General features: G+C 41.4%; 1 protein-coding gene and 1 pseudogene across 1 annotated transcript in view; one reads left to right on the forward strand and one right to left on the reverse strand.

Moving 5' to 3' along the window:
• The window catches only part of HCN1 (hyperpolarization activated cyclic nucleotide gated potassium channel 1), a 194,412-nt gene extending 183,453 nt beyond the window's left edge, over positions 1 to 10,959 (reverse strand). Inside the window, exon 1 of the mRNA XM_065656472.1 lies at positions 10,577 to 10,959. Coding sequence (XP_065512544.1) covers positions 10,577 to 10,959 — 383 coding nt within the window. The remainder of the gene's footprint in view (positions 1 to 10,576) is intronic.
• A 4,216-nt stretch (positions 10,960 to 15,175) lies between these two features.
• On the forward strand, positions 15,176 to 16,196 carry LOC136001294 (histone-lysine N-methyltransferase SETMAR-like; annotated as a pseudogene).
• Positions 16,197 to 19,191: the final 2,995 nt, after the last annotated feature.

Below are 19,191 nucleotides of genomic sequence, written 5' to 3' on the forward strand. Positions count from 1 at the left end.
CAACCACAGTCACATCGAGCAATGTTCATACAGTCCTGTGGAACGTGGCTGGTGGTGGTGGAAATTGCTGTGTAACACTGACAGGTTGTATAACGCTGAAGGAGTCTTCCTCAGCCCCATCTTAACAAGGATCATCCCTCAACAAAAGAAAATTAGCCTGCATGTGAGCGACAGAGTACAGCATACAGGCAGACCACAGGAAAATCTACCTTCAGGAAACAGAGAACAGTTCAAAGGGAAGCAAGACATTTTAAACTCACACCCAGTTCCTTTAAATAGCAAACTAAAACCAAATACAGTTAATCGGACTCAGCCTTTATTTATGTTGTATTTAGTTCACATCTACCTAAGTAATATGCATATGAAATAATAAAATATTACATTCTGGATGTAATTCTTTTCAATATCAAAAACCTTGAAACTGTTTTTGAATTTCTTCTTCCATTTCTGAGAGATAAGGCATCATAATAAATTCATCACTTCAATAAATACAAAATAAGAATATGTATATATCATACTCAAGTTTTCAACACCCAGCAGTATACTACTGCATTTAATATCCTGTTCCATATTTCAAAAAACACTTTTAAGTTAGTAAAACTGTGTATTTTGGATATTTACTGACAGAATACAAGCAATTAAAAGTCAATTTTGGTCATGTGGGCACCTAAATTAGGTTACTTATCTCTCACTTGTCCCACACGTGCAACAGCTACTGCTTAATAAGTCATCGGATTTCAGATATTTTCAATTTTGACCCTTTTTAAATGCTCTGTTAGATTATCTACCATCTGGCAGCTCTTACTTTTGACACCACACACCCTTCGCATTACAGAAGTGTGCTTCTTATAATTATATCTTTAATGTGAAAGATATATGCAACAGAATTCCCAAGCTGGCAATAAATGGGCTGAGGAAACAATTTTGGTGAAGTATCTTGTTACTAGGTCTATGGTAATGGCATGTTCAATTGCATTAGGTTGCAATTCTCAACAGAAAACTGCCAACCTGCCCAAGTCATGGGAAACAAAAAATGTCCATACAATTGTATTTTTTTAATTATTACAAAGCATTTATTTACAAACTACAAAATACTATGTAGAATACTGAGGCTAACTTCTCCCTGCTAGTTTGAACAAACAGCTCAATATTTCCTAGCTAACAGACTCAGTAAGAATGGAAAAACATATAGCAGAGCTAACAAATTTTAAAATTAATAAATAAACTCTTAATTTCCACTTATATAAAAAAATTCATTATCTCTTCAGGAAGAGACGCAGGAAGGAGAAGCAGAAACAGAATAAGGGAAAAGAGAAGTTGTTTAAAAAAAAATAAATAAATCTGCCAGGGACTACATCACCATGCTCTTGCTAACTTTCAAATGAGAAGTGCAAGTTGTCTATAGCAGAATTTCACTGCCTGAAAATGAGACCATAAGAAATGCCATAAATAAAAGATACAAAAAGCCAGTTTTCAGTTTTTAGGAAGTCACCTAGATAACAGTTTCCATGAACATTGGACACACAGCTCTGAAAAACAGAACTTCTCTGAAGTATACGTGATAAGGTGGGTAATAAGAAAGGCACCCAATAAGCTTGAGGTGTATGCTTGATTTATTTTACTATTTATGTTTTGTTTCGAAGTTTGTGTATAACAGACTAATCCCTCGTTAGAAAATGAAATCTTTGTGTTACTACTGAGCTTGTCTGGCACTAAAGACAAGGTGAATCGGAGTGACAGACACGCTTGGCTGTCATCTTCACTGAGAAATCAAGTGCAAACAAGCCCATATGCAGCCACCCCAAGGAACCTATAGCCCAGGATGTGTTTGGGCAACCCAGAGGCTTGCAAGTGTGTGCTGTCAGGCAGTAATAAGGTGGTTTAGAGGGTAGTATTACTGGTTTCGTAGTAATTTCTCTACCAGACAGAAATCAGAAGTTGTCCTGGAATGAACATATAGACAGAAGCAACTCAAGAGCCCAGTGGAAAACCTCTCAGTAATCATGTGAAAGCTCGATTGCATCCCCATGGTTTTGCAGCCACGCTTTCATTCCATCTCCTGGGTAGAGTTATACAGATCTTACTCTATGCATCTTATAAAAGTTCTGTATATTTTCCATAGCTTTGACCTAAAGCAAGTTTGAATACTCATTTGTCTTTAGGATCCTATGATATATCATGCTAAGTTTACTGCAGTCTACAGATTTGCTTAACGTCAGATCATATCAGAACCACACTGCTTGTTGCTGCAGTCATGCCATAAAGAGAGATGCCTCTTAGGGTATTGGGTAAATTACTATAAGACACAACAGAATCAGCCAAGGAAACATCAATACCTCCATACTTTACACTGCCGGCAGGAGACAAAAAAACTGGAGGTAACCTGAGTATGCTGTGTATAGAATTGGAAGATTTGATGTCGTGAAAGCACATATTCTTTCTGTGGGTCTCCTTATATACCGGAGCTTTAGCACAGGTGTAAGCTTCAGTGAATTCAAGACTGAGAACTGGATGAAAAAGAGTAGTACCACCTAAAAAAAATCCTACTGTCAAAACAATTTTTATGTATATTAGCTATTTAAAGTACATTAAATTAAAAAAAAAAAACCACCACGCAACCTAGCTTTGACTGGGAGCATAAAGCAACCTGTGTTTTTCAGTTGAAAACAAAGTATCTTAATAAGAATTTTTAATAAATATTATACTTTTAGAGATAGTTTATTAATAGCAGCAGCATGCTAAATTCCAATAGCATATCAAATTATTTGTTAAATAACATGCTTCATATCCACGTTTTCTGAACACGAGTTTACTCCAGAGTTATTGCAGTTGCACTGCAAACAAAGGCAATAAGATTACTGCAAAATATCATGCAGCTTGCCTGAATCTGACTATCATCAGATTAAAAAATATTAACAGAGATTTTATGGAAGCTAGATGACAGTGTCCTTGAGGTAGTACTGACATTGACTGCAGCTGATACAGTTTTTGGTCATTAATGTACCTTACTATGTGTCTGGAACGAGCTCTCCAATAATTAGAGCTGAATACACTATGATTTTTAAAATTAAATCATGCCTCTGGGAAAGAATCAGGGAAGAGACAGCTAAAGGACTTTCAAGCAATTAACGAGAATTGTACTGGCAGGTTAAAAATTAAACATTGCAAAGTAGGTTAAAAGTTTCTTCTCTCACAAAAATTATATGTTGACACAAAAGACAGCTCTCAGGCATACTGATCACTGAAAGCAGAGGTGAGAAATGGATACCTCTTATTTACAACTAAATGAAGCAAATTTGTCTACTAATTTTCATATTCTACCTCCTCTCTAAAAAATAGTATTTTGCCTTCTAGTGCCTTCAAACCAAGTCTCTCAAAAAAAGCTGACAAAGTTTAATTAAATATTACAATGTCACTGATCTTAGATAGGTAGGCAGAAATGCAGAGGTAAAGATTCCGATTTTTTTAAGTGACCTCTGATTTCGTACATCTCTATTTCTGCTATCCCAGACAGAACAATCAGAACCTGAGCCACTCAGATTTTACCCTGATTATATAACCGTAAAAAAACCCAAGCAACTTATCAAATGCTATCGATTTTTTATCTTTGTAGCCACCAAAACCCTCAAACCAAATCCTAAATCAAGACTTTTATTTACTATTCCATGCTTTTACATAGTATTCCAATACACAGTTCTCTCTGTATACTCAAGTACAAGAAACCTAACATAAAGCATTACTTATTTTGATGAGCTAACAAATAAAGTGCCAGTACACAATCAAAAATGTGTAGTCTTGGGAATGTGTATTCAATGGGAATAAAAAAATCAATACTCCTTCCCCATGGGCCCAAGCATGGTGCTGATCTTATGATCTTTTGGTAACTGTATAAATATAGATAATATTAATCAAGTGTTTTTTTAATCACTGCAGCCAAACTAAAAAAAAAAAAACAGAAAACTGAAAAGGGAGTCTCATGATCTTGAGCATTCCAGGTCAAAGTTTAAAGACTTGCATGTAAGTCCCCAAAAACATCATCTTATAGATTACCTACAGAAATTGTGTAAAATTTTGGTTTGATTTTGTTCTGATTTGGTTTTTTTTTAAACATATCTCAAAATAATTATAAAAGTATTTGCCTTCATTTAGATTGTGAAAATGAATATTCTAAAATTAAGCATCTTGCAGAAAAAATATATATATATACGTGTGTACTTTTTCATAGGTGCTTTCGGCAATCTTCAAAACATCTGAAGTTAAATAAAAAGTACCTCAGAAAACAGAGGAATTATTTGAGTTACTGAGCTTGTTCTCTGCTGTAAACATTTTTTCTGTTTTCAAGTATGTAACATTTCAAAAGCATGAAAGAAAATGCAATGAATGGACTGTCACTCCAGGACTAGAATGGACACATGAAAATTGGGAAATGTTCAAAATATACATGAGCTCAAACTATGCATTAGTATTCTACATTATCAGGAGACAGAAGGATGCCTTATCAATAAAATGAATTGCTTGTCTTGAACAAACAAAGGCATAATCTTTCCCACATCCCTTAGAGGTCAAGAAGGTGAGTGGTCAGGTGGACATAGCTGGCTTGCTTTTGTGGTTCTTGGAGAAAATCTCAAAGGGGACAAAAGCACATGGGCCCTCATGTGCACCTCTACATATCCATTTTCATTTATACATGCTTACAAGTGGCACAAAAATAAATGCCAGCAACTAGCTTTAATCAGCTAGATTTCATATCAAATGAATCAGTGACAGCCAATGATGAGACATTACTCAATATTAAAAATAATAGAAACTGAAGGTGAAAAACTACCTAATGCATTTCTGGCCCTTATTCCACATCAAAGCATTTCCAATAGAATATTTTATTATTTATTTTTGGTTCTGTTTCCTAAATGCCTCCTTTAGATATCTGTTACTATAATTTCACCCTATTACTTCTATGTATTTTTTTTCCTCTTTGTAACATCCATTTATGTATTTGAGGACTGCTAATATATTTCTTTTCAGCCTACCTTCATGGGAGAGACATTTTACCTGAGGAACTATTATAAAGCTTAATATATAACCTACTGTCAGAAAGAATTTTCAGACATTATAAATCCATTATTTAGATTAATGCTACCATTTTGTCAATTTATGCTTTGGGGCATTTACAGAAGTAAAATGCAAAAATTGTTGGAATGCAGCAAATAAAAAGCCAAATGCTACTACTTTTTCATACTTAATGGTTCTCTGTGTTTAGTCACGTACAAAGAGTGAATGTCCAAGTAATAGGAATAGTTTAACTGTACAAAGTTTTTCTTTTAATAGAAATAAAAATTATAGTTGCCATAACAGTATTTGAAAATGATATACGAAAGATAGCTCTAGCTAAAATTGTACTTCAGTCATAAAAATATAAATAATTTTTTTAAAATCCTTTGTGCAAAGAATGTATACAGTATAATTATAAATCCATGATTATCAGTTTATTAGCAAATAATTCAGAAGTCTTAACACTGTAAAAGAACCTCATGACAAATCCTGAGCAACAAGACTGAGATGACTACCTAGACAATTGAAAACTAGACATTTCATACTCCTACACTGCCGGTGATATAATGTATCCATGAAAACCCACGCTAATTTGTATCTGATCTACTTAATACAAACCAACATGACTTATATACTTAATTTTGCATACATGTATCTATATCAATTGCACTTAAGTATGATACAACACATTTTGTCTTCATTACATATAGCATTACCTTCCAACTCTACTGCTCTATATAAACCTAAGTATGTAACAGCTCACAAAAAGATAAATCTCATTAGCTTTAACTGAGACATTACAGACATGTAAGACAAAAAGAGAGGGACAAAGTGATTACCCTAAGCTTCTTAAAATATAAAGGATAGGTATAACACATGGAGACTGGTCCCAAAGAACAGGTTTTAAACCAATACATGCACAAATTTTAGAAACATGTATGTGAGCTGCACATATTCACAGTCTACCATGTTAGGGTGCCTGTCACCGGCAGTCAAAGACGGGCCCAAAAGACAGGTACATATTAAAATAAAATTGATTCATAAGGGAAATGTAAATCCAAAATGGAGAGAAGTACAATAAAAAACATGACGTACACCAATATATTGCAATTATGACTTACAGTTTGGCACATAATTGAAAAATTAAGCTGCACATGTGCATGGCAACATGGATGGGTTGCATAAAACTACACAAAATAACAGAATGGTTTTTAATATCAATAGACAAAAAAAATTGTTCCATAAGTACCTAGATATACACATGCAAATACTTTGTCTTTTACCCTGATTAAAACCCACTGAAACTTGGCATTAAATTTACTTACAAGGTAGCATCAATAGAGCCTTCTATGATTTATAAAGATTTATGTGATAAACTTCGTACATTTACATGATAACCCTCAAATGTGTATAGAAAAATGGTTTGAAATTGGAATGCCACACTTGTTAAAAAAATCTGGCATACGTTTACTATTCACTGTGCTCTGAAATTTTCTGTTCAAGTTTTATAATTAACTCTGCTTTTACTTTTCTGCTATCATTAAAATATGGCTTTGTGCTTCTTGAATAGATGAGAAGTTACCCGGAGAGATTCTCTTGACATAAAATGTCAACAGCTTTTTGCTATTGTTGAAAAGCAGTTCATATTTTGTGTTCATCTACACAGGAAAAAGACCTTCAGCGCTGCCTGCACCGCACCTACTTATCCGCTGCTGCGCTAGTGCACTCCATGTCACAGTCTTACTTCACTTCATCTTGAAAGCCAGTTAAAATTTTTTGTCCCCACTTCCAGTCAAAGGCTGTTCCCAAACGTCAAACTAAAAACTGTAACCATCAGAGTGTGAAGGCTACGTTTACTCATATATGTATCATTTCCACTCAGTCCTTCTCATAGATGGCTATTTTTGGCCAAAAGATGCCTCTCCCATGTGACGCTGGAGGTAGTAACAATTTTCTTTGTAGATTGCTGACTACAGATGCCCTAGCTGATGTGGTAATAAATGAAGATTTCCAGAGTTTCTCTGTATACCCTTAGACAGGGAGAGAAGGAGATGCTCCAGGGCCAGACCAACAGCCCGGGCATGGGCAAGGAAGCCCTCTGAGCTTTAAAAAAACTCCTGACATGCTGAAGGACACTGAATAATTAATCATCTGAAAAATCAGCCACATACGTTTCCACTAATACTAGAAGGCTGCACAATATAAAAGTCCCTCAAAGCCCACGAACAGCGCAGCTCTGCTATGAAATGAATGAAATGTGTATGGCAGCAGCAGAACCACGTGCAGTTGCTCCCATCTCCTGTCAGCTTCGTGCTGCTCTTATCCATCCCATGGCTGCGAGGCCACGGGGCTGGACCAGAGATGCTCTCCCGTGGGCTCGTTCTTCTGCATATGAGCAGGGGTGGCCGGAGGCACTCTGTGTCTCACAGAAAGCACACAGGACTTCAGTAAACTCCAACCAAAGCACTGACAATAAATTCACTTTTGTGAGTAATGCAATTACACAGAATTGTTGTCCAAGTTTAGAGACACACTAATCACAGCTGCGAAGAGATAAACAGAGGTCTTGCGCTGGGTATGATGAGCATTAGGTGCTCAGTTTACATAACAGCTTCCAAATTAGACATTAACCTCAGAAGACTGGGAAAAGACAACCAGGAATAAAATGGTCCCCTTGTGGAAAAATTATGTAATACTTATTGAATTTAATTTTCCAAGGGTATATCTGCCTGATGAAGAGCAAATCCTTCCCTGAGAGACAGGCAGGATGGAGAGCCATAAAACTAGAGACCAAGCCCCACAAAGACACAAGTAACCGATTCACAGAGCACCAAGTTTACAAACACAGCTTCCAAACTCTCTTCAAAAAAGGGGGGTGAGAAAGGGCACAGGGACGCTGCCCAACCCTCCAAACAACACAGCAAAGTATTGCTGTGTAGAAAAACATACAAAGTTTTATAACAATCCTGAGAATGAGGTCAAGAAATGTAACCAAATGCATCAAAGTATCCCAACAACTGCATATAAGCACGCAGAACTAGAAAAACAAAAATAAATGAAAGTCCATAGGAGTCCGTTCCGGAATTTTCTTCTGCCTTATGTGATTAACCCAATATTGTCCTAATTGTCGCCTATATTTAAAATTTGCTGTGATGTCCGTTTTCATATGTGCTACAAACACTCTAATGATAGCTACATTTACAAACTTACTCTGAATCTTCCCACTTGGATACCATAAAATATTCAGCTTTTTACCTTTTTCTTGTTCTTTTCTTAGAAAATTTAGTTCTTTCCCTTGGTGGTATCAACATTATACTGTGCAATCAGCATACCTCTGTCTCTATGCATGCTTAAGGCTTGTCTCCATACATGCATTACATTGTTACAAAATCACACACAAAAATAAATCAGATCAAATCCATCCTTACAAATGCATTTGCTCTGGTACAGAGACACTGTTGGGAGGCACTTACTAGCATTTTCACAATTCACATAGGAAGCGCATATACTATATAGTACAACTTCTTCAACCGTTTCTATAAACACTGCCACCCAAAAAGAGTACTACCATTATACAGCTGCAATTATTTCAGGAGAAACATCCCACGTTTCTCACTGAAACAGTCTTACTGGCTAAAAAACAATGGGTCTGGATCAGGTCACATCATCCTAAGACTAATGAAAGACTACGAACTTTATTTAAAAAAACAAACACCTTATTCTGATAAAAAAACACATAACAAAACCCTCGGAAAATACAGTTAATTTAAGAATATGCAGACAACGGGACTGAAAAGGATGCAGTGTTATTTATTCCTACTGAAAATAAGGAAAAAAAAAAGTAAACATAGGCTCTGATGTCTAAACCTTCCCACAGGAAGAATCAGGACAGAATTAGAAGATAGTTCTGTAATGAAACAGAACTAACATGCCTATCACCTATTTCACCTCTCAGTTTAAAAAGTTACATGCTGCACAACATGGTGCATAACCTCCTATTGCCCACAACATCGTTGGGTTGTGCACCTCGCTCAGAAGCCAATCCTACAACAAAACAAGGAAATTTACTTGCAAAAATAATCTCATTCATTGTAGTGCAATCTTAACATGAATAAAGTTATTCATGCACACAACCGAGTGAGGCCATCAGACCCTCCTAATCCACTGTGCTTGCTACCACAACACCAGATGTGACCTGATACATCCCTCTCGGGCTGGCAGACATGGAGCGGGTGGACTCCTGGCTCTCTCCCCCCTTAATGCACCTGCCAGTGCAGCTGAGCTGGCATGCGAGGGGGAAAAGGTACTCCAGGAAAAGAATGAGTGCAGCTCATTGCCTCCAGGGAGCCAGGAAAAAAGCAAGGGTTTGAAGCATGATGTCAAGTCATAACTGAGTGTTGCCCTGCTCCTCTGCTCTTGTAGGTGTACTGCTCTCGGGCTCAACTGAAAGGTGCGAGCACAGCTCACGGTGTAACACCTCGCTCTGAACGGTCCCACTGAAACTTGGACTTGGGAAGTATTTTTGAAAGTATTTTCGAAAGTATTTTCTCCTGTTACCACTGGAAGCATGTCCTATTTAACCTACTTTTTCTTAGAAGATCCATGTAACTATTGAATATTCTGGATTTTCCTTTTTCAAACATGGTCTCCAGAGCAATTCACTTATTGTATACATACAGGCTGTTGATTAAATATACTTAATGACACCGATAGTTCTTGAGCAAATATTGTGGAGTGTAAAATTCACAAAGCCATATGGCCAGGTAGCATAGAGAACATAACGAAATAATCCTTCACTTAAAATGTAATTTTAGAGGGAAGTATCTCTTCCCAGGAATTTCTTTGCACTGCTTTTCATTTGAATATTCTAATTTGACATAGGTTCAACTTACTGCAAAGGAAAAACTAATTTAACATCACATTTACCCGTCCACCTATGAAAATGTAGTTTCCTACACAGCGTTAGCTTGGATAAAGTTATTTTGCAGCGACTCTGACCCAGACGTGCTTCCTTAACGCAACCCCCTGAACAAGTGCTTACGGCGGGCGCTCAGGCAGGGGCCGGCGTGCGGCCAGCGCGGACCGCGGGATTTCACCGCTTTTGCTGCCGCTGCCCGCGCCCCGGCGAGCTCTCCCAGCACGGGGCAGAGCCGTGCCCCGCTCCGGTGGCGACTCCTGCCCTCTCCCCGCCCGAGGGACAGACACACCCCGCGGCGCGGCCAGACCGGGACGGACCCGCAGGCCCGGCGGCGGCAGGGCGCTGCCCGCAGGGGGAACGGGCTGCGGGCAGCCAGTGCCCGACCGCCGCCGGGCCTGCGGGTCCGCCGCGGGTGCAGCACGCTGGAGAGCGCCGGGCCGGGCCGAGCTCGGCGGGGGAAGCCCGTCACCTCCGCGGGGCTCCCCCCGCTCCCTTCCACGCCGGAGCGCGTCGAAGTTCGCGCCGGGCGGGCTGCGAGGCGGCGGGAGCGCCGCTCGGCTCCCCGCGCCGGGGCCACCCCCCGTGGGGCGCCGGGAGCCCCGCGCTCACCTGAAGTCGCTGTAGGGGTGGATGATCCAGAACCCCGCAGTTTTAACCCTTTCCTGCTCCTTCTCCACCGCCTTCTGGCTGCCGAACATGCGGAGGGAGAATTTGTTGACCCCCGGCTGCAGCATGGAGGTGAACTGCCGCTGCATGAAGCCGTACTGCCGCCGGGGCCCCTCGGCATCCTCGAAGCCCACCACGGGCTCCTCGGCCCCGCCACCGTCCACTTTGAAGCACACCGAGTTGCCATGCTCCTTCACACCGCCGCTGCCCCCGCCGCCGGGGCTGCTCTGGGCTTTCTCCGCCGGGGCCGCCGGCTTGGATGGGAAAGCGTTAGCGCTGCCATCGTCCCGGCTGCCGGCAGGAGAGCTCCGCTTCCCAGCCTCCATGCTGCGGGGCGGGCGCGCCCCAGCTGCGGGAGAGCGCGGGGAAGCCTCGCGGCCGGTGCCCTTCAGCGGCGCGCCTGGGCTCGGCCGCCCTGGGCTGGGCTGGGCTCAGCTCCGCGCCGCCGCGCTGCCCGGCATGGCCAGCGCCACCGACTCTGAGCCGCGCTCCGCGCAGGGCTGGCACCGCTTCCCCTCGCCCGCCCCCTGCCGGCGGCCGCGCGGCGCCGCCCGCTTGACATTGAGCGCCCGGGAGTCCTTGAGGGGCTGAGCCGCCCGGGCCGGGCAGTGGAGGAGCCGGGGGGGGCGGCGGGGAGGCGGGCTCTGCCGGCGGGGCGGTGGCGAGCGGGAGCCCAGCGGCTGCTCGACGCGCGGGCGTGGGTGCGCTGGCCCGCGGGGCGGGGGCCCGACCCGGCCGCTCTCCCGCCACATGGCGGCGGCTGGTGTGGCGGGGGGCGGCCTGTGGCGGCGGCCGGGCGGAGGGACGGGGAGAAGAGAGGGACCGCCCGGCCGGCTGCCGGCACCCGGCACTTCCGACAGAAATGCAGTGACAGGAGCGGTGTGCGTTTCACCTTGGGCGAGGCGCGGGGTGGAGTGTGTCTCCACACCCGGAGTGGGAAACGATGGCCGGGAGTGAAGCTGTGGGAGGTCGCACGGGCTCGCCTGTCACTTGCGAAGCCTCTCCGATGCTGCTTGGGAGCTGGCTGGCGGGAAGGGAGCAAGCGGCCGAGTGATGCCACTGGAGGTGGCAGAGCCATTCGAGGCTCAGGCGGCTGCAAGTGAAGTCAGGACCTGCCTCTTGCTCGTGCGGTGCGTGCGCGACAGCGAGGAAGGAGGAGGGGGTGTGAGTGAGGAGGGAAGGCCAGGTTTGAGTGACATTCGGTTTCACACACAAAACAGTCGCTCCAGTTCCGTGGCATCTCGCGGTTTCCCGCCTCCTGAACCTTACGCTGACTGCAAACACGCAGCCGAGTGCGCAAGCATAGGGGCGCATCACGCGTGGGCTGCTGTGGAGCCCCGGGTGTGATTCCCGCTGGGAGGGCCGTGCGCTGCGGGCGCCCGCGTGTCTCACCGCACGGCGTAAAATGGCAGGTGTACCCAAGTGCCGAGACACCCTTTTCACAGGTGCCAAAAGGTGGTTTTGGTTTTATTTACGTTTGTAAACAGGGAGCTGGAGTTCAACTCACTCCACCTCATGCTGAGGTACATAATTTAAGAAGCCTCCGGGGGACAGAGATTAGAGAGCAGTGTAGGGGAAAGGGACCTGGGGGCCCTGGTGGACAGCAGGATGACCATGAGCTAGCACTGTGCCCTTGTGGCCAGGAAGGCCAATGGCATCCTGGGGTGTATTAGAAGGGGGGTGGTTAGTAGGTCGAGAGAGGTTCTCCTGCCCCTCTACTCTGCCCTGGTGAGGCCTCATCTGGAATATTGTGTCCAGTTCTGGGCCCCTCAGTTCAAGAAGGACAGGGAACCGCTGGAGAGAGTCCAGCGCAGGGCAACAAAGATAATGAAGGGAGTGGAGCATCTCCCTTATGAGGAAAGGCTGAGGGAGCTGGGTCTCTTTAGCTTGGAGAAGAGGAGACTGAGGGGTGACCTCATCAATGTTTATAAATATATAAAGGGTGGGAGTCACGAGGATGGAGCCAGGCTCTTCTCGGTGACGACCAACAGTAAGACAAGGGGTAATGGGTTCAAGCTGGAACACAAGAGGTTCCACTTAAATTTGAGAAGAAACTTCTTCTCAGTGAGGGTGACGGAACACTGGAACAGGCTGCCCAGGGAGGTTGTGGATTCTCCTTCTCTGGAGACATTCAAAACCCGCCTGGACGCCTTCCTGTGTAACCTCACCTAGGTGTTCCTGCCCTGGCAGGGGGATTGGACTAGATGAACTTTCGAGGTCCCTTCCAATCCCTAACATTCTGTGATTCTGTGATTCTGTGACAGAAAAGGCTATCGGACAGGGAAGAAACAGCGGGTGTTTCTAGCTCCCAGATACTCTAAGTAAACTCAAAGGAAATAGAATATGTATTGCCTTGGGTGTCTCTACACATACTATCCTAACGATTGTGTCAAGTATTTGGGGAGGTGTGGGGTGACGTAGGATCTGAGAGCAGCGAGTGAGGAGGAGGGCCTTGGTCTCTGCTCTGAAAACTGAAGGATGCTGATATGTACCCCTAAAGGGGGAGAGTTTGTTTGGGTTACACAGTGATGGAGCATCAATATCTGCACATGATATCACAGGAGCTGTAGCATTATGCGTTCCTGCATGTGCATAAATGCATATGTTACAGCACATATACATAGGTCCTGGGACTCCATTTGGCTTGACATAGGTTTGTTTTTCACACAGCCTCAACACACTTCATTTTGCCCATTACAAATATGATAAGAATTAGTAAAGTCTCCCAAGCTTGGTTCCAGTATTTTCAATGCTATTTGTTACTTTGTTGTTATCCACTTAATCGTTTACAAAACAGATGCTTGAACTTGATAGAGAAACAGGTGTGCAGATCTGCACACCACAATTTGCACAGTGCAAATCAGGTGCATTGGGGAGCTCTGTTTCAAAACTGGATCCAAGGGCTTTCCTCAGCAATTCCAGCTCTCTCAGAATGTTAATGCCTAGTGCACTCAAACACACAATGTTTGGGTGATGTTAGTGTGTTGTTAAGGGTGGAAGATACTAACATGATGTTGGTGTCGAAGAAGATGCTAAGTGTAGATGCACTGGGATGGATTGCTGGAGGCTGGGCAGTGACCAGCACAGGAAGGAATATGCTCGCAGTGTGATTGGTTGAGGGCTGACATACATAAACCTTCCCCATCTGGAGTGATACTTTTCTGTGTGATTTTATCCTAAAACAGTGAAGAGTGTGTGCACAGCTGCTGATGGCTCATGCACAGCTGCTGATAGACAAAACCCACTTACTGGTTTATCCCCAGATGATGTCCGCCTTCTTCTCTCATGCAATGTCTGTCACCAAATGATAATTAAAAAGTAAGAAATTATTATTGTTTTGCAGTGTTGTGAAAGAATTAGGTCACATCATATTTGACAGAAATTCACAAAGGCGAGGGATGAAAAAGCAAAGTCAGGCTGTGCTGTTTCACGTACTCACACCGTTTACCACATCAGTGTCACTGCAACTGACACTTCCATGGTTCAGTCGTGTATACATTGCAACCTTAACTTTTCTCTCTGAAAGCAACCTATTTTCCTGTCTCTTCACTCATTATTTCAGAGGACTTCTGCATGCAGCCCTTGGCCTCAATGGTCTCTTCCAGCATAAACTAAACAACAGCTAATCATGTACAGGAGAAAATAAACTTGTAACAGAGTAAATCAGAACAGTGAAATGGAGACATTTATAGCTGCAGTAAGCAGAGTCTGATGTACATTCCTTTAACTGGAGAAGCAGTGATATTGTATTAATGGTGATGGTCCTTCATTTCTGAATAATGAAAACTGTGCACAACAAGAACATCTGATTTCTTATTTTATGAGACTCTGCCTTTCCTTGCATTTATTGTCTCATTTTGTCAATGTTTATCTATGCTGACTTAGCATGAACTACAGTACAAGAATCTGGAAATATTGTATTTCCTTTGGTGGCAGTACATGGATCCGAAAGTGGTTTATTACATCTAAATGTCATTATTTAAGAGAAGTTGCTAATGAGAGAAACAACCTGCAATATATATATATATAACACATTCTCTGCATGTTTCTCAAAGACAGCATATATAAACTACACAGGTACAAATCTCTTCGTAAAATTGATATTTTGATATCTTATGCTTCCTGTGATCAAATATTAGATTTTTATAGTTCTTATACTACATAGAAGAAATGTATGCTTATTTGTGCATGGTCAAGTACTATTTGTCTTAAGTATCTGCATGGCCTAAGTGGCCTTAACATATCAGCATCTTGCAGTTTTTAATAGTAATCTTGCAATTGTAAGGACGAGAAAGGATTTTCGTAGTCTGTAGTTTATATGTGGGACAATGGATTCTTCTCCAGGTCAAAATAACTTATTAGGTTGGTGCAAAAGAAATTGCAGTTTTTGCATTGTTGAAATTTGCCATTTGATATTGGAATACATTCTTAAATAAATGTGGTTATGTTATACATCATTTTAATGCACTTTTCTCACTTTATGTTTTTTTGCTACTGACTTATTACTTACTGTTTATTTTACATTTATTTTAGATGATGTAAATGATGTTAGACAAAAAGAAAATTTGAGCAATTTTCTTATTAGAGTTCAAAATGTGTTGTAAAGCAGCGGAGACTACTCGCAACATCACCAATGCATTTGGCCCAGGAACTGCTGAAGAGTGTACAGTGCCGTGGTGGTTCAAGAAGTTTCCTAAAGGAGGTGAGAGCCTTGAAGATGAGAAGGATAGCGGCCGAGCATTGGAAGTTGACAATGACGAGTTGAGAGCAATCATCGAATCTCATGCTCTTACAACTACACCAGAAGTTGCTGAAGAACTCAGCATCAACCATTCCACAGTCATTCAGCATTTTTAGTAAACTGGAAAGGTGAAAAAGCTCGATAAACGGGTGCCTCATGAGCTGACTGAAAATTTTTAAAAATGGTCATTTTGAAGTGTCATCTTTATCTACGCAACAACAACGAACCATTTCTCGATCGGATTGTGACGTGTGGCAAAAAGTGGATTTCATATGACAATTGGCGATGACCAGAACAGTTGTTGTACTGAGAAGAGCCTCCAAAGCACTTCCCAAAACCAAACTTGCACAAGAAAAATGTCATGACCACTGTTTGGTGGTCTGCTACCAGTCTGATCCGCTACAGCTTTCTGAATCCTGGTGAAACCATTACACTGAGAAGGATGCTCAGCAAATCCATGAGATGCCATGAAAACTGCAACAGGTGCAGCCGGCACTGGTCAGCAGAAAGGGCCCAATTCTTCTCCACGACAATGCCCAACCGCACACCGCACAACCAATGCTTCAAAATTTGAATGAATTGGACTACGAAGTTTTGCCTCATTTACTGTATTCACCTGACCTCTCACCAACCAACTACCACTTCTACAAGCATCTCAACAACTTTTTGCAGGGAAAACGTTTCCACAACCAGCAGGAAGCAGAAAATGCTTTCCAACAGTTCATTGAATTCCGAAGCACGGATTTTTATGCTACAGGAATGAACAAACTTATTTCTTGTTGGCAAAACTGTGTTGATTGTAATGGTTCCTATTTTGATTAATAAAGATGTGTGTGAGCCTAGTTATAATGATTTAAAATTCACAGTCTGAAACTGCAATTACTTTTGCACCAACCTAATATGTTGTTTTCAGCCAGGATACTGACCCCTCCTGAGGCCCAGGCCGACATGTTTAGATGAGAGCATTTTGGTTGCACAGAAAGAGAAGTAATGGTGCATGGTGTGTTTGAATATTTCTGGAGACCGCTACATATGGTAGAAAGGTCACAGACTCCCTTGAGCTAAAGGTATAGCTTGTTTTCTGTCAAATTTGATTTTGATTTTGTGACTATGTCAGGAAAGACACTGAAAAATTGATAAATGAACCTGCCATGAAATCAGTGTTAACGGAATAAGGAAAAAACCTCTTTGCTATGTCCTAGGTTAATGGATCACTAATAAATAGTAGGCTCTTCTATTTGTTTGTATTAAATCATTTTTGTTACTTACTGGACTCCATAAAACTATTATAACATCATTAATTCCATGCTTTATATGACTGTAATACTAATGTATACCTTAAAATGAATTTCCTTCTGCCAAATAGTAAATTTTTATACCTGTAGGAAATACAGTCCCACTTCTCTTCTTTTCACCTATTTTCTCATTTTGGTATAACCTGAACATATCCAGAACAGCTCAGCTGTAGCAATGAAAAAGATAACAGCCTATGTATTGAAGCAAATGTAGTTTGTTCCACGAGGAAACTGGGGCACAGAGAAGTAACAGGACTTCTGTGAGATGACACAGTAAAATGTACCTGATTGCAGAACAAAGCTCTTGTCTCTCAAGTTTTAGATTAATTCCCTGTGGGTTTTTTTTAAGACTGTTTCTCAACAGAAGATCACCATCAAGTCAAATGCTAAAGCAGGATTAGCAAGGAAGGAAAATAATATTTGCCATTATAGGACTAGCTCTGCAAGCTAAATTGAGAATTAATCCAAGTTCATAATATCTGTTGTTTTCTGTGTCTGGTCATTGAAGTTTGCAATACATAATTTTGATTTGGTCCCACCCTTTTTATTTTATTTCCATGAATATTTAGTCACACATACTTACTGGCAACAAATGTTTGCCTTACATTTTATAAATATTGCATGGTGTTTATGACAAAGGAAGAATCTAACTTTTGCAATCATTAGTATCCCTTTAATAAAACTGTCAGAAAGCAAGTGCGCCTACAAGTATGCATCTTAGGTGGTAGCTGTCCAGGTATTTTTGTGATTTTTACCCTGTTTTACACTCTGAATATCCACAGTGAACTCTGATGTAAATACGATCTTTGTGATTTCTATAAAGACCAACAACAGCAAATGTGCTTGATCTGTATAAGTTTGAAGTCCTAAATTTGCCTGGCGTGTAATGGGCACCTAAATTTGCTGCAAAGTATGAAAGGCAGCTTCTTCTCTTGCCTCTTCCTGAAAGGAGTGATCTGATATTTTCCCGAAACATGCTTTGAGGGGAATCCATCTCTCTGAAAGTTGAAAGCAAGATTTGAAAGAAATCCCAGGCAGTGGTGTATGTTCTGTGGAACAAAAAGTAGGGTAAACACTAGTGTGAATAGGAGATGGCTCCGAGATGTGACCTAAGGTGCATGTCATTCTCGTCTGTACAGATAGAAACCATGGTGCATGTGAACAGAAGTGTAGTTTACCTAATCTACTGGGTCATATGAAACTCTGGTTGCCAAAAATAATTATAGTGCATTGAGGTCTACTAAGTTGTCTACTCAGTTACGCTTATTCTACAGAAGTACGTGCTTGTATATTCACTACCTGCTTCAGCTGTTTTTACCTCTTGGAAAATCTTGGTGTTCAGCTCTTGCCTGGTGCTGGATGCTGGAAGCCAAACTAGAGCAGCTGAGTGTGGTGCTTCAGAACAGCGACAGGTGAGGTGAGACAGGAAGGTTTTATTGTTGCTTGTGTCCCTGGGTGAAATTAAAGCACAGAAAATTCCTGCTATTTTTTTACCAGCTCTCTGGAATGTCATTTACTCATGCAAATCCCTTCTAAATTTGGTAGAATATTTGTGTGCTCTGAGTGCTCTTTTTTGAAGAACAATATTGTAATGTTAGTGTTTATTATCTGTTTAATAACCTGCCACATCCTTATAGAGACAACACCGCCACAAAAGGAAAGTGAAAGATTGAAGAGCAATTCTGATTTGTTTGGGCTTTTTTTTTTTTTTGAGTCACGTGTATATAGATAATCGTTAATTAATCTTTGCTATTGTCTGCCTTGTTGGGTATTTGCAGTGCTTTAGAACTAATTAAGAAATCACTTTCTCTGACAAATGTTCACCTGACCAGCTAAACAGCTTTGACAATGCACTTTGAATATGTGCTATGATAAAATAAATTGTTATTGTTGTTTAGTTCATATGCAAGTGTTCTCTCTAAAAATTTTCTTTAAAATAATATTGGTCTTACGGTTGTATTGATTTGAAGAACTGCGATTTAACACAACAGCTGTAGACACTTCTGAATACTTTCTGTAAAAAACATGATACCTGTTTAATACAAAGGCTAATTCTATGAACATTTCTAAAATTAGCATATATAGCCATGAAAGGTCACATGATGATATTCAGAGTGCTAAGTGCTATGCTGGGCAGCAGGTGTGTTCAGGCTTCTCTTTCTCTTCTCTGTAATATCAGAAAAAGACACCATTTCTCTAAAAATGCAAATACATTTATTTCCTCTGGAGTGCAACTTCTCGTTAATAGTAGCTTTTTCCTACATAATTGTATAATCACTCCACAAAAGCAAGTTCTGGTGATTTAGAAATCTCTTCTGTCTGGAAGTTCCAGGGCCAAGTAAATGCTTTTTTAAAATTGTATGTTTCAATAATGTGTGAAGATCAGCATAAAACAGAATGACTAAGTATATATTGTCAAATATTTGGCTGTGATATGCATGTATTATGACAGACAGTACACTACACCACCTTTTAAATAATTTTCTTCCATGGTCCTGATTTTCCAGAAATCAACAATCTTG

The sequence above is a fragment of the Caloenas nicobarica genome, chromosome Z (assembly GCF_036013445.1).
Source record: "Caloenas nicobarica isolate bCalNic1 chromosome Z, bCalNic1.hap1, whole genome shotgun sequence".
Lineage (NCBI taxonomy): Eukaryota > Metazoa > Chordata > Aves > Columbiformes > Columbidae > Caloenas > Caloenas nicobarica.